General features: G+C 43.5%; 1 protein-coding gene and 1 long non-coding RNA gene across 2 annotated transcripts in view; one reads left to right on the top strand and one right to left on the bottom strand.

Moving 5' to 3' along the window:
* Positions 1-240: 240 nt before the first annotated feature.
* Positions 241-12,231, top strand: part of timm50 (translocase of inner mitochondrial membrane 50 homolog (S. cerevisiae)) — a 38,408-nt gene continuing 26,417 nt past the window's right edge. The window contains exons 1-3 of the mRNA XM_031751868.2: positions 241-520; positions 2,417-2,573; positions 6,536-6,567. Of these exons, the coding sequence (XP_031607728.1) occupies positions 305-520; positions 2,417-2,573; positions 6,536-6,567 (405 nt within the window). The 5' untranslated portion in view covers positions 241-304. The remainder of the gene's footprint in view (positions 521-2,416; positions 2,574-6,535; positions 6,568-12,231) is intronic.
* Positions 7,790-8,466, bottom strand: LOC120432880. Its single transcript, XR_005608159.1, has 4 exons — positions 8,449-8,466; positions 8,259-8,367; positions 7,984-8,054; positions 7,790-7,865 (listed from the first exon to the last, which is right to left on the bottom strand). It is a non-coding gene; the product is annotated as an uncharacterized LOC120432880 (long non-coding RNA).

Genomic DNA, 12,231 nt, shown 5'->3' with positions numbered 1-12,231 from the left:
CTGACACAAACACTTCCTCATCAGTTATATGCAAACCATTTTCTGGAGGCAAATATCTCTTGGGGGTAAAACGTGTTAGTAATATTTGAGGAGAATATGAGGGTTAATGTCGCAATCGAAGGTCAGACTCACTCTTTCTTCTGATTGGTGTCAACCCTACAAAGCCCTCCCTCCTAGCGCCCCACGTGGCTTTCCACTCCTCTGATTGGGACGTCTGCCTGCCCCTCACATGGCCTCGGCCAATCGGGTGCTTTTGTCCTTCTTACTCGCGTCATTTGCGTTAGCTCTAGTGCTACTTTCCAACATGTCGGCTGTGTGTGTGCTCCCCATGTGTTTACGGGCGAGCCGGGGCCTCCTTCGGCTCAGGAGCGCGGCGGCGGGTGCCTCCGCCCCAGCCATGGTGGACGTCATCCGGACATTGTCCACGGACAAGCCGCCGGCCGCAGCGGGGAGTGCGACGGGCGGGTTAGCTCAGGCGATCCTCCAGGAGAGACTCCAGCAGCAGCAGCAGCCGACACAGGTGCGCTTCATTTTACAACCTTAACAGCACTCAGTGGCGTCGGCGGGGGCAACTGTACTAAGTAGTAGGTCCGACCGTGAAACCCCTCCCTCACGAGCCGCCTTGGTGATGTAAATCAACTCATGAACGAACATTTCCAACCTTAGCTCAGACTGACAGCTAGCTTACATAAAGTTCTTTTCCTGACCCACGCGGGCCCAGACGGACTAAACTGTGTGTTTTGTGGGGTTTGTCGCGACACACGTGATCTTCACAAATGTGACGTTATGACGGCACCACCCCACGCGGGCTCAGCTGTCTGCTGAATGAATGAACCCGGCATTAACTAGCTAGCCAGCATGCTAATGTTAGCATGCGTTTATCTAGAGTCTGGCTGTAGCAGCACAGCTTACCTGAGTCTGGCTCACGTGAGTGTCCTCACAGTGTGTGTACATCTGAGCATAGGTGTGACAGTGAGCGTGCAGCTGGCACTGCTGTGGTTACCTGCCCTTCACCTGCAGGTGTGTGTGTTTGTAGGGGCACAGCTTGATTTTATCTGCTGGATAAATCGCGTTAGCAGCCGAGGTTTGTTTCGCTCTGAAGGTCAGCGCAGACCCCCACCCTCCTCCTCCATGTGCAGCGCAGATGTGGTGTCTGGTCATGGAGGAAGCCACCCACCACGTGACTCCTAACCGTGTGTTTCCCACAGACTCCAAACATAAAACTGTGACATCTACAGACGAACTGTAAAAAGGATTTTAGTCAAAGACTGAGTAATTGCCACTACACTTCTTCCCAGCAGCGGATGCAGGAAGTGCTGAAATCTGTTAAAATCCATGAATTTAATTGGACACGAAGGAAATCAACAGCCTTCCATTAGACCATTTTGGTTTCTGTCAGTCTGTATAACATTTAAAAATGCACACATTCACACATCCATGCCTGCGTGTGTGAATGCTGCTGAGGAACACAAATGAATGAAATGTTAAGGTTGACAATCTTTGCTGACGTATGTTGAATAAAATAACACTGATGAGTGGAAACTGAATCGACTCTTTAACTGCTGGATTCCAAATCAAATTGTCCCATAAGTTTTCAGTTAGTTTGGCATGCTCCTGATGAGATGATGGACGGTGTTTTAGGGGTGATCTCCTCCCAGACATGGACCAGTGCATCTGTGCGTGCTGCAGTCTGCAGTTCTGTTTTTCAGCATCAGGTGCATGAACCTCCCAGAGGTTCTCCTTGGGTTCAAGTCTGGGGACCATGAGTGTCATCATCTTTCAGAAACTCACTACACACCCCGGCTACACGAGGGCCTACTGCAGCAGCATCAGACCTGAGACTGGGTTTGAAGACTTTATCCAGCTAAACCAGTCATGCTGGATGAGCCTGAAGGTATCGTAACGTTCACCGCTGCGTCTCCAGACTCTCACCTGTCTCCTGTGCTCAGTGTGAACCTGCTCTCATCCACCAGAGCTGGACTGTTGGTTGTGGTGTCCTCTGCTGCACTGTGCTGTGAGCCCGGGCCCTGCTACATGCGGTCTGATTCTGACAATCTGCTCAGAAACATGCCAGAGGAGCATGATGAAGGCTGCTATGTAGCAGTCATGCAGCGCTCCTCTAATGCCCTGCACAGCTCTCCTCGTCTCCTCCACACTCTGTCGACTGTGCCAGCACACACACCAAACCGCCTCCTGTCAGTTTATCTTGTTTCTGTAAATTCTCTTTTTGGGAATAAAGTTGTTGGGTTTTTGTTTTTTTTACAACACAAGGAAAAACATTTCCTTGTGTTAAACTGACTGAAGCTGACATCTCTAACGCTCTCCTCTCAGTTCAGACTGAAGGTGAGCGCATCAGTGCAGCACTTTTCATTAATGTTAGTTCAGAGTTAAACAGAAATGCTTGTTTTTGTTTCAGGGTCAGCCTCCTCCAGAGGGAGGGGAGGGCGAGAGGGAGGGAGAGAAGGCCGAGGACAGGAAGCAGAAGGAGAACACGGCCTACGCCAAGAAGATGGTGCTGCGGTTGGCGGGATTCATGGGAGTCGGCGGCGCGGTCGCCATCGTTTATATATTCGGTGAGTCTTTAAGCTTCGTCCTGTGCACTCAGATGGAGAGTCTTTGCTGCCTCTCCTGGCAGCGTCCTCACTTAGGGTCAGTTTCAGCCGGTTTGCTTCACAGGTGGAAACACAGTCACTGTCAGCCAATCAGCTTGCTCAGTAGCAGGTCGCTATGTTAAAATCTGGTTCGACCTCTTTCTGTAGGAGTGATGTGGCAAAAGGAGCTGAAAATAAATTTTAGTAGACACAAAGCTGTTTCTACCTGGTTTCTATCCAGAAACTTGACAAACATTAAAGAGCTGCAGAGTTTTAATGTTTTAGATCAGGGGTGGGAAACTCCAGGCCTCGAGGGCCGGTGTCCTGCAGGTTTTAGATATCAGCATGGGTCATCTAAACCCTGTTCATTACCAGGCCTCTGGAGAACTTCACGACATGTTGAGGAGGTAATTTAACCATTTGAATCAGCTGTGTTGGATCAAGGACACATCAGATTGATCCTGTCAAACCTCCCATGAGAAAGAAAAGCAGATCAGTCAGAGGACAAACTGAGAAATTCTTGAGAAGGTTTAAGGAGCGTTTTTTAAACTAATAGTTGACAGAGTCTAGTGTGGTGTGGCATTTTTAACAGAGAAGAGGGTTTTTATTGTTTCCTTCATGCGAGTGTGCTGTAAGGATACAGGGGATATGTATGCAGGGCAGCTCTGTATTTTTCTTTTTAGATTTTAATGATGGTTTTGTTGGAATAAATGCGCCACAGCTACCCTGGGGGTCAGTAATATTAAACTCCTGGAAAGATCACAGTGGGCTTTTTGGCCGGGCGCTTTTATACCCCTGTTTGAAAACATGAACCCAGCACGTGGTTGTTGGTCATGGATGAAAGATGGATCAGATGTTTGGTTCTGCTGCTGGGTTTAAACATGTCAGTTTAAGGCACTTCAAACGGCCTCCAGGAGATGCAGCAGGAGGTCTTTATTCTTTGAGCCATCTTCAAAAGCCACAAAAAAACAAAAGAGCAGGTATAATCTGTATGTCTGGCTGCGCTGAGGCTCTGAACTTCCTCTTCCTGTGATGGAAAGGTGGGTGTGATTGGTCACACTCGGCTCCCTGATTGCAGGGACAGATGGGTGGAGCTAGCAGCCTGTCCTTCAGAGGAGAGTCAGACTGAGGATGGTGAAGAGCATCGTTGACAGTAGGGCTGCCACGATTAGTCGACTAGTCACGATTACGTCGACGATCGTCGACGACTAATTTAATAGTCACCACGTCGTTTGAAGCTTTGTAAGATCGCAAAAGACGCAGGAATAAGTAGTAGGATTTAAGAGTGTAATAACGGACTGAAACAGAAGATGGCAGCACTGCATGTACAAGGATGCCAGCTGCCGTTACACTCCGAAGAAGAAGAAACTGTCCCAGAATTCATAGCGCGACCCATCGCGGCCCTGCTCAGTTTCCAACAATGGCGGCAGCTAGTTAGTTTTAATGTTACTCTTATTATTCTTTCTGGGTCACAAAATAAACGATTAACATATTTTCAGGCAAGAATGTAGCTGTGTAAACTTAAAATATCTGCGTAGTTTATCAAGACACATCATATTTTCAAAAGTGCTCCGACGTTTTCGGAGACGTCTGTTACCCACTAGCTCGATAGCTAGCTGGGGTTGAAGGCTCACTAGAGCCGGTGAGAACACCGGACTCCGGGCAAATCGTTTTCAAACCCACCGCCGTCTTTCCTACTCAGGTGAAACATGGTAAATGGCCTGTATTTATATAGCGCTTTTCTAGTCCCTAAGGACCCCAAAGCGCTTTACATATCCAGTCATTCAGCCAGTCACTCACACATTCACACACTGGTGATGGCAAGCTACATGTAGCTACAGCCACCCTGGGGCGCACTGACAGAGGCGAGGCTGCCGGACACTGGCGCCACCGGGCCCTCTGACCACCACCAGTAGGCAACGGGTGAAGTGTCTTGCCCAAGGACACAACGACCGAGACTGTCGGAGCCGGGGCTCGAACCTGCAACCTTCCGATTACAAGGCGAACGCCCAACTCTTGAGCCACGATCGCCTCGATATATAAGTCACTCAGATAACTTAAAAATGTTATTGTTTGGCTTTTTTTAGTATTTTATTTGTTCCTGAGTAAATCGGGTTGGCTGAGATTAAAGTTATAGTTTTTACACAGCTGAATAAACATCAAGCAGACAAGTGATTATCAGAAGTGTGAGATGCTCGAGAACATACTCCGGTGTCCTGTTATATTTTAGATAGCAAGGAGCAGACGGCTGCGTTTATTAAACTCCACCAAAACAATCTGCAAATTTCATTTAAATTTAATAAACTATCATCTTGTCTTTATTTTTAGTTAGCACATACCTTAAACACTTAAAGCTGTAAGCTAATGATAGTTATATAAGAGCAGATGCATGCTGGTGCAATAAGCTGTATGTTTTACTTTCAATGGATGCATGATCTGATTAGTCGACTAATAGCAAAAATAATCGGTGACTAGTCGACTATCAAAATAATCGTTTGTGGCAGCCCTAGATGACAGGTTTGTCGAGTAGAAAAATGGACCCAGAGTGATCCGTTTAAAGAGTCTGAGGAGGAGAGGATGGAAATGTAATCTTTGATTTGTGGAGTCGGACTCGGGTGAGGACAGGATGAGGGATTTCTTTGGTTGGGGAGTCATCCTCTTCAGAACCAAGTCGTTCATGAAGTTATTGGAGATTTTCTTATTTTTCTTTGATTTGCTTTTTCTCTGCGTGTTTTGAAGAGAGTGGCACACGTCTCTGTGACCTCGGTCTTCACAGGAATTGGATTTTATGTCTTTAATTCCACGGTTTTCGATCGTATTTTAGATCCTTTGGAAGTTCGTTCCTCCTGGAGATTTTCCACCTTTTTCACTTTGACTTTCTCCTTTATTTGTGGAATATTTGTGCTGCACTGTGAGAATGCCAGAAGGGATTTTATGGTGGCTAGTTTTGTTTTTAATCACATCTTTTCTGTGGCTCCTACTTGGAGATGTTCAGGATTATAACCTGCTGTTTCTCCATGTGTTTCTTTGTGCTTTGCTTTGTAGCTTTCGGCTCAGAGCGACTGCACTGAAGGTTTAAATGAACATAAATATGTAAAGACTGTGATGGTTCTTTGAAAGGAGGTTATTACAGTGATCAGACTCATGTAAGAGCTGCTGAGTTTAATAATCAGCATCATAGTCAGTGATGTGTGTGATGTCATCACAGCCCATTATAGCACTTTAACACCTGCACCTCTGTCACTTCAGCTGCTCATGCAAGTTATTTTTCTCGTTGTGGTAACCTGGTGCATTGTGCAGGTTTGCACTGTGCTGAAGCCACGACTGTAACGACGTGTCAGTACAGAAGCTCAGAGATGGGCAGACACACGGCGGGAGAGGCTGACAGTTTGAAAACTCAGCTTCTGGTTCTGACTTCTTCTCTTCCTGTGTCAGGGCTGAGGTGGCGCTGTGTGATAGTACCAGCAGCACGTGAAGCCACCACCACAGTCTCTGACTGTGTGCTAGCACCTGAGGCGCCCTGGCCTCACTGCAGTCTTGACTCAGAAACGACCTCGGTGTCGGTGCAGGCAAAAGAGAAGATGCAGCTGAAATAGGAAACCCAGACACTGAGTTTCATCTTTACAAGCTTACAGAAATCAGAGCTCCCAAACAACTGCTCGCTTCTGATGAGTATAAATAGATCTGTAACCTGACCTTTAACCTGCAGGGCACCTCTGTTTATTCACGCAGATTTTCAAATACTGATTTCTCTGTGTTTGCTAATATTTCTGCTGGAAGGTTCAAGCATTAGTGTGTGTGTGTGTGTGTGTGTGTGTGTGTGTGTGTGTGTGTGTGTGTGTGTGTGTGTGTGTGTGTGTGTGTGTGTGTGTGTGTGTGTGTGTGTGTGTGTGTGTGTAAACTGTTGTTTGTGTGTGTGTGTGTGTGTGTGTGTGTGTGTTGTGGCACAAATTCAGTGGATGAACAAGGAAACACAGTAAGTTTTGCTATTTCTCTCGCACAAATATCTCATACACACACACACACACACACACACACACACACACACACACACACACACACACACACACACAGGTGTGGTCGTGCTCATGCTTTGAGGCGACGGCGTTTGATTGTGAAGTGACCTGTTCAGATTCAAATCAGGTATCTGGCGCATGTGAGGGGCACACTTAACAGCTCGCTGCCTGATGGAGGGTGAGAGGTGTCGCTGTGGGAGAGGAAGCAGCACACTTATCTCACCTTTTGTCCGCTTTCGTACTGTAACGTGATTCAGCGGGACAACTGCCGGGTGGCTCAGGGTCCTCACACAGTAACGACCTGCACTTCCAGCCAGACGGTGATCCAGATGTTCAGCAGGCTGCGAGAGCAGGATCAGCATTTTAAACATGTGCAGCTCCATCCATCGCCTTCAGATTATACATATTTGTGTTCAGATAACCAGCCTTTCCAGTGCAGAAGCTTTGCTTTGTTCTCCCAGGTAATAAGATCGTAAACCTTCCAGGGCAGTGTTTACTGATGGAAACAGATGTTTATTAGCATCTGGACACATCAGCAGTGTCTGTGTGACAGACCTGAGCTGATGGTGATTTTGAAAGTAATAACAGCTGAAAACTTGGATCAAGCTGTCAGATTAGAGGGAGTGGTGGGGGTTGGCTTGAGCTCTCGGGTTTCCTGTCATCCTGGTCTTTAGGACAGGATCTGTTGTTGGAGGTGTTAATGGCCACTTCAAAGGGCACACTTCAGTCTCATTAGGATCCTTTTGTTGGTGACAAAGAGGTGAGCGTGTCGTTTGCTCGGTGTGTATTTGAAGCTCGAGAACAGAAGAGCCGGTGTTCTGACAAAACGTCCTACCTTGTCAAAACATCCTACCGTAGCGTAAATTTATGGTCTTGTCTATCAATCCGTGCTACCTTATCAGAATATGCTGCCTTACATGGTTAATGGCTCCATCGTACATATCTATAGGTAAGACGTTCAGATGGCCAAATCACACTTAAAAACTTGGATTTATTTCGCTAGGACGTTGAGAACATGCTTCCTGCTTGGATTTATTTAGGTAGGATGTTTAGGTGGCCAAATCACACTATCAAAACGTGCCTCCAGCACACAATCATCTAATGTTGACAAAGAATACAAAGAGACATGGAGGAAAAGACAGCTTTTTTGATTTGAAGTTATGTGTTTTCCTTACATTTTGCATTTATATTCTTGGTTGCTCTCTTTATATTTTGCACATGCAAAATGTGCCCATCTTTGGCAAGATTCACACTGCACCTGGAAAGGAAAAATAAATAGCTCATATTATGTTTGGTGAATACTTTTAGTCAACATTTTAAACATGATGAGCAAGTAATGATACTAAGACTTATGTGTTTCTTTTGTTTTGTTTTACCATTTCAATCATGCTGCGGTCAGCATCAGCATCTAACATAGAGCAAACAGTGCAGTAGTCCTCAGCGTTCCCTGAAACACATTCATGGTTAGGTTTTAATCAAACATTATTTATTGATTAATTAAAGAAATAATAGTACAAATACTTCATGGCAAATTAGTCCCCTGAATTTTTTTAATTAGACTTTAAGAAGGGTCTTATCTGAAAATGTTTGAAAAGCACTATTTAAATTGGAAGTACGCACTCTAACGTGATAAGGACTTTACTGGACTTACCTCGATGTTCAAGTAGGGTGCAAGCTATCTGCATTCGCTCCAGCACAACTGCTTCTGTAGTGGTTAACACCTCACTGACCTCTCCAAAAGCAAGGTACTGTTCTGCAAACTGTGAGATTTCTCATTATGATTGTAATGTAAAGCCCTAATTGTAGCTAACAATAAATGGAATCATTTGGATAAGGGTTACCTTTAACAGCAAAACTCCACAACTGCTGGAATCCTGTTGCTTGTTGTGTTGCATAGTGTGTAACTGCCACTCCATGGTGTCTTCTCTCATCCTCAGAAAATTCCTAGTTGAACAAAAATGTTTGTAATGAAACAAGAAATGTTTTATGTTTAATACCTAAACATAAAACATACAAGAATAATACCTCAGTATCATACATACCTCCAGTTAGCAGAATTTTCCTGTCATAAACACCTTCATTGCCCATGGGGTCTATGAGCAGTATTTTCTGTGCAGAAATGTTGACAATCTAAAGAAAAAGTTAATAAATTAAAAATTACAATAGCTTTTGCCACTGAAAACCTATTTAAGAATAACACTTTGAGCAAGAAACTGCTTCACAACAAATTACGCAAATTAATAACTAAATGAACACATACCACAAGAATCCAGTGTGTACCAAAGTTCACAGGGCACAGCCACATGTCTTCAACTGGGAACTTCATCTGTGGGATTGGAAGTGCAGAGTAATTTCGATTTACTTAGGTACCGTGCGTCTCAGGGTGTTTTCAAATATAGTCTTGTTTAAAGGAACCGAACTCTGTCCTCAGAAATAGAAATGAGTCAACTTTTTGGACCACTTCTGAACTTTCAACTTACCTTGGTGATGCATCTGAACTGCCCAGAAAACAACAAGCTTGCAACTACTGAACAGAGCAGGTGTGCAGCATTCTGTATAAGTATACAACAATGTTACAGAACAGTAAATACATTTTTCTGTATTTCAAAGTAAGTGGGCAAAGGACATTTCTTACTTACCTTTCGTCTCTCAATGACACGGTGCAGGTATGCATCAATGACCTGTTTTGAAAAATCAGAGTTTATACACCAGCAGCAACAATTTCTGAAGTAACTGTTTGAGTGCTGTACACAAAAACTTGGAAAGAAATATAATTGCTGATAAAGGTTCTTTCTGCATATACTGGAACTGGGTATTATGATGTCACAGATGTCACAACATCTGTGTTGTGGTTGATAACAGTCTTTCCTATGGAAGTGAATGGGTGAAACCTTATCAGAGTTTTGCTATATAACCCCCACCCCCCCACCTACCCGCACATTTTAAACTATTAATGGTGTCTGCACTGCAAATGCTTCAGAAGGAGCAGCACTTCAAAATCTGAATCAATAATGATAAGTTATCTTACCTCATCAGAAAGCCACCGTGACCGCTGCAGTGTTCGAAAAGAGGAATCAAATAACTTGTATGGTCCAACAACTGACTCCAAGCGCCCAGTATCCTTTGCAGCCCATAGCCTCTTTACTGAAAGAAAACTATGATAAGTTAGCTCAGGCATGCATGAGATTTTTAGTGGAAACGCTGGGTAAAGGCCAACGGGCCACAACAGGAAAAAAGTCAACACAATAAACATGCATTTTCACGCAGAGAAATAGGAAAGGTACAGCGGGTGGGCAAAAGAAAAATTACTGACAGGCAGATCCATTTCCAGACTTCCACAAGCTCAGTGCATGTTGCATGTTTCTTTACATCCAATATGAGTTGAAGACTGCAAAATGCAAACAAAGTCATGCAATGGTCAATCAAGTTGCAACGCCAAACTGGCAACAAATGACCAACGGGTCAAAAAGAGTTGTTCACTATGCCACCTTCACTTTCTAAGCTTTGTTTCCGGGAGGGAAGTTCTTGTTCACGCGTTTCTGGTCCTGGAACAGAAATAAACTGCTTGTGGGAGCAACAACTTTTGTCAGCCGTTTTGGGTGCATAATGAATAATAGAGGTCTGGTATCCTCTGGACTTTGCTGGCACTGAGGGTCAGCAGGAGGATGGCAGGGGGGCATCTTCAGGTCTGTGCTGCTGTTCACTGTCTGACTGTGAGTTGGGTATTTTTCATTGTCACTGATATTTACATGGTGGCTTCTTCTGTACAGCTTGATATGGTCAATGCTGTAGTGATTTTTAAAGTTGCTCCTTCCGTGTTTTTTAATCTCACACATTTGCCAGCGATGTCTTGAATGGTGTAGGGTCCTGAAAAATCTGGATCAAACCTTCCTCCCTTCCTTCCTTGTTTCCTCATGTTCAAGAGAAGAACTTCATCTCCAACATTGTACACGAGGTTTCTGTACTTCTTCTGGACTCGTCTGGCATAGGCTTCCTTTTGTAAGTCTTGGGACTTTGCCATATTTTCCTCGACAGTTTTTTTAACTTGCTCTTGTGCGTCTCTTGTAGAAGATACAAAGTCACCGTAACTCGACTCCTCAGGGAGAATGATGGAGGACAGCTAAAATGTTCACATTTTAAATTACAATTAAAATCATAAAGACAAATAATGCATGTGAAACATGAACTGAAAATTCTAACTATAATAACTCATGTTTAATAGTAAATGTACTATTATAAAGCTTTGAGCACAGAAAGCCTCAAAGATGAACTCCTATCATTTTTTGTATAGTCACTTTTTCCTCTTGATACACTTCCATAGGTGAACACATTATACTTAAAGGTCTCCTCAACATTTATTACTTTACATAAAGATACAAACATAAAGTAACTAGTCACTTACTTTATCTTTTAAATGTATCTTGCATATAGAAGTTAAGCAGAGAAGATTAAAGCTGCAGCCAATATCAATATGCACAATTTCCAATTAAGATGACATTTAATTTATGCATTATCATAGTTGTTGCATAAATAAAATTCCTTAATAACACTTACTGGAACTTCAACAGGAACTTCAGAAGGATCCGTAGCTTCTCTCCCATACATTAAACGGAATGGTGTGTGTTTGGTTGTGGTGTGGACCTTGGACCTCAAAGAAAACAGTGTAGCATCCAGATACACGTCCCAGTCATTCTGTTGACTGTTGAATTTTCTCAGGGCTCTACATGTGGACATAAAAAAACCCACAATAGTGACAGTGTCTTAAAAGCAAATGAAATGTTACATACAAATAAAACATACCTTTTATGTTGTCATTTGTCTTTTCGTCGAGGCCATTTGTCTGAGGGTGATGCGCTGCTGTGACACTTCTATCTATTTTCATTAAGCTGCAAAGTCTTGAGTTGAGCTTCAAAGAAAAAGAAAATTGTTTTTAAAACAATCACACAAAACCTTTGCCTGGCAGCTACTTGGCACACTGTGGCCAAGTATTTACCTAAAGAGGTATGGAAAAGTAAACCTAACACTTACCTCGTTAACAAATTCTCTTCCTTGGTGGGATAAAATTCGTTTTGGGAGCCATGTCTATATATGAGTGAGCACAACTGATGAGCTACCTCAGCAGCACTTTTGCTTTTTAATGGAAAAGCCTCAACCCATTTTGAAAAATAGTCTGTTGCAGTCATAATGTACTGGAAGCCACTAGACGTTTTTGGAAGAGGTCCAGTTAGATCTATTCCGATTAGCTCCCAGACATGTGACACCTGTCAGTGATAAAAGAATCACATTAATATATAATGTACATGATAACATTACTATTTTCTACTAAAATGCTACTGATATTTACCTTTATACACTGCAGTGGTTGCCAGTGGCGTGTCTAGAAAATTTTTGTTGGGGGGGCCAGGTAGGGGCACAGATTTGGTGAAGGGTGGCAGATGTAATTGGCAGATAATGTTAAAAAAAATTTCTACCAACAGTTAACCATCATTCAATAACCCTGTAAACCAAATAACTGAATTTGCTTTTGACTCTTATTAGAATGAGGTTTTAACCACTACGGTGCAGCAATATTTGCATAGTATTTTTACTGACATATAGTGCACATATGTTTTGGGCAAAACATT

This window comes from Oreochromis aureus, linkage group 14 (genome assembly GCF_013358895.1).
Source record: "Oreochromis aureus strain Israel breed Guangdong linkage group 14, ZZ_aureus, whole genome shotgun sequence".
Taxonomy (NCBI): Eukaryota; Metazoa; Chordata; class Actinopteri; order Cichliformes; family Cichlidae; genus Oreochromis; species Oreochromis aureus.
Note: the sequence above shows the minus strand (reverse complement) of the source record. Positions and strands in the feature narration are given on the sequence as shown.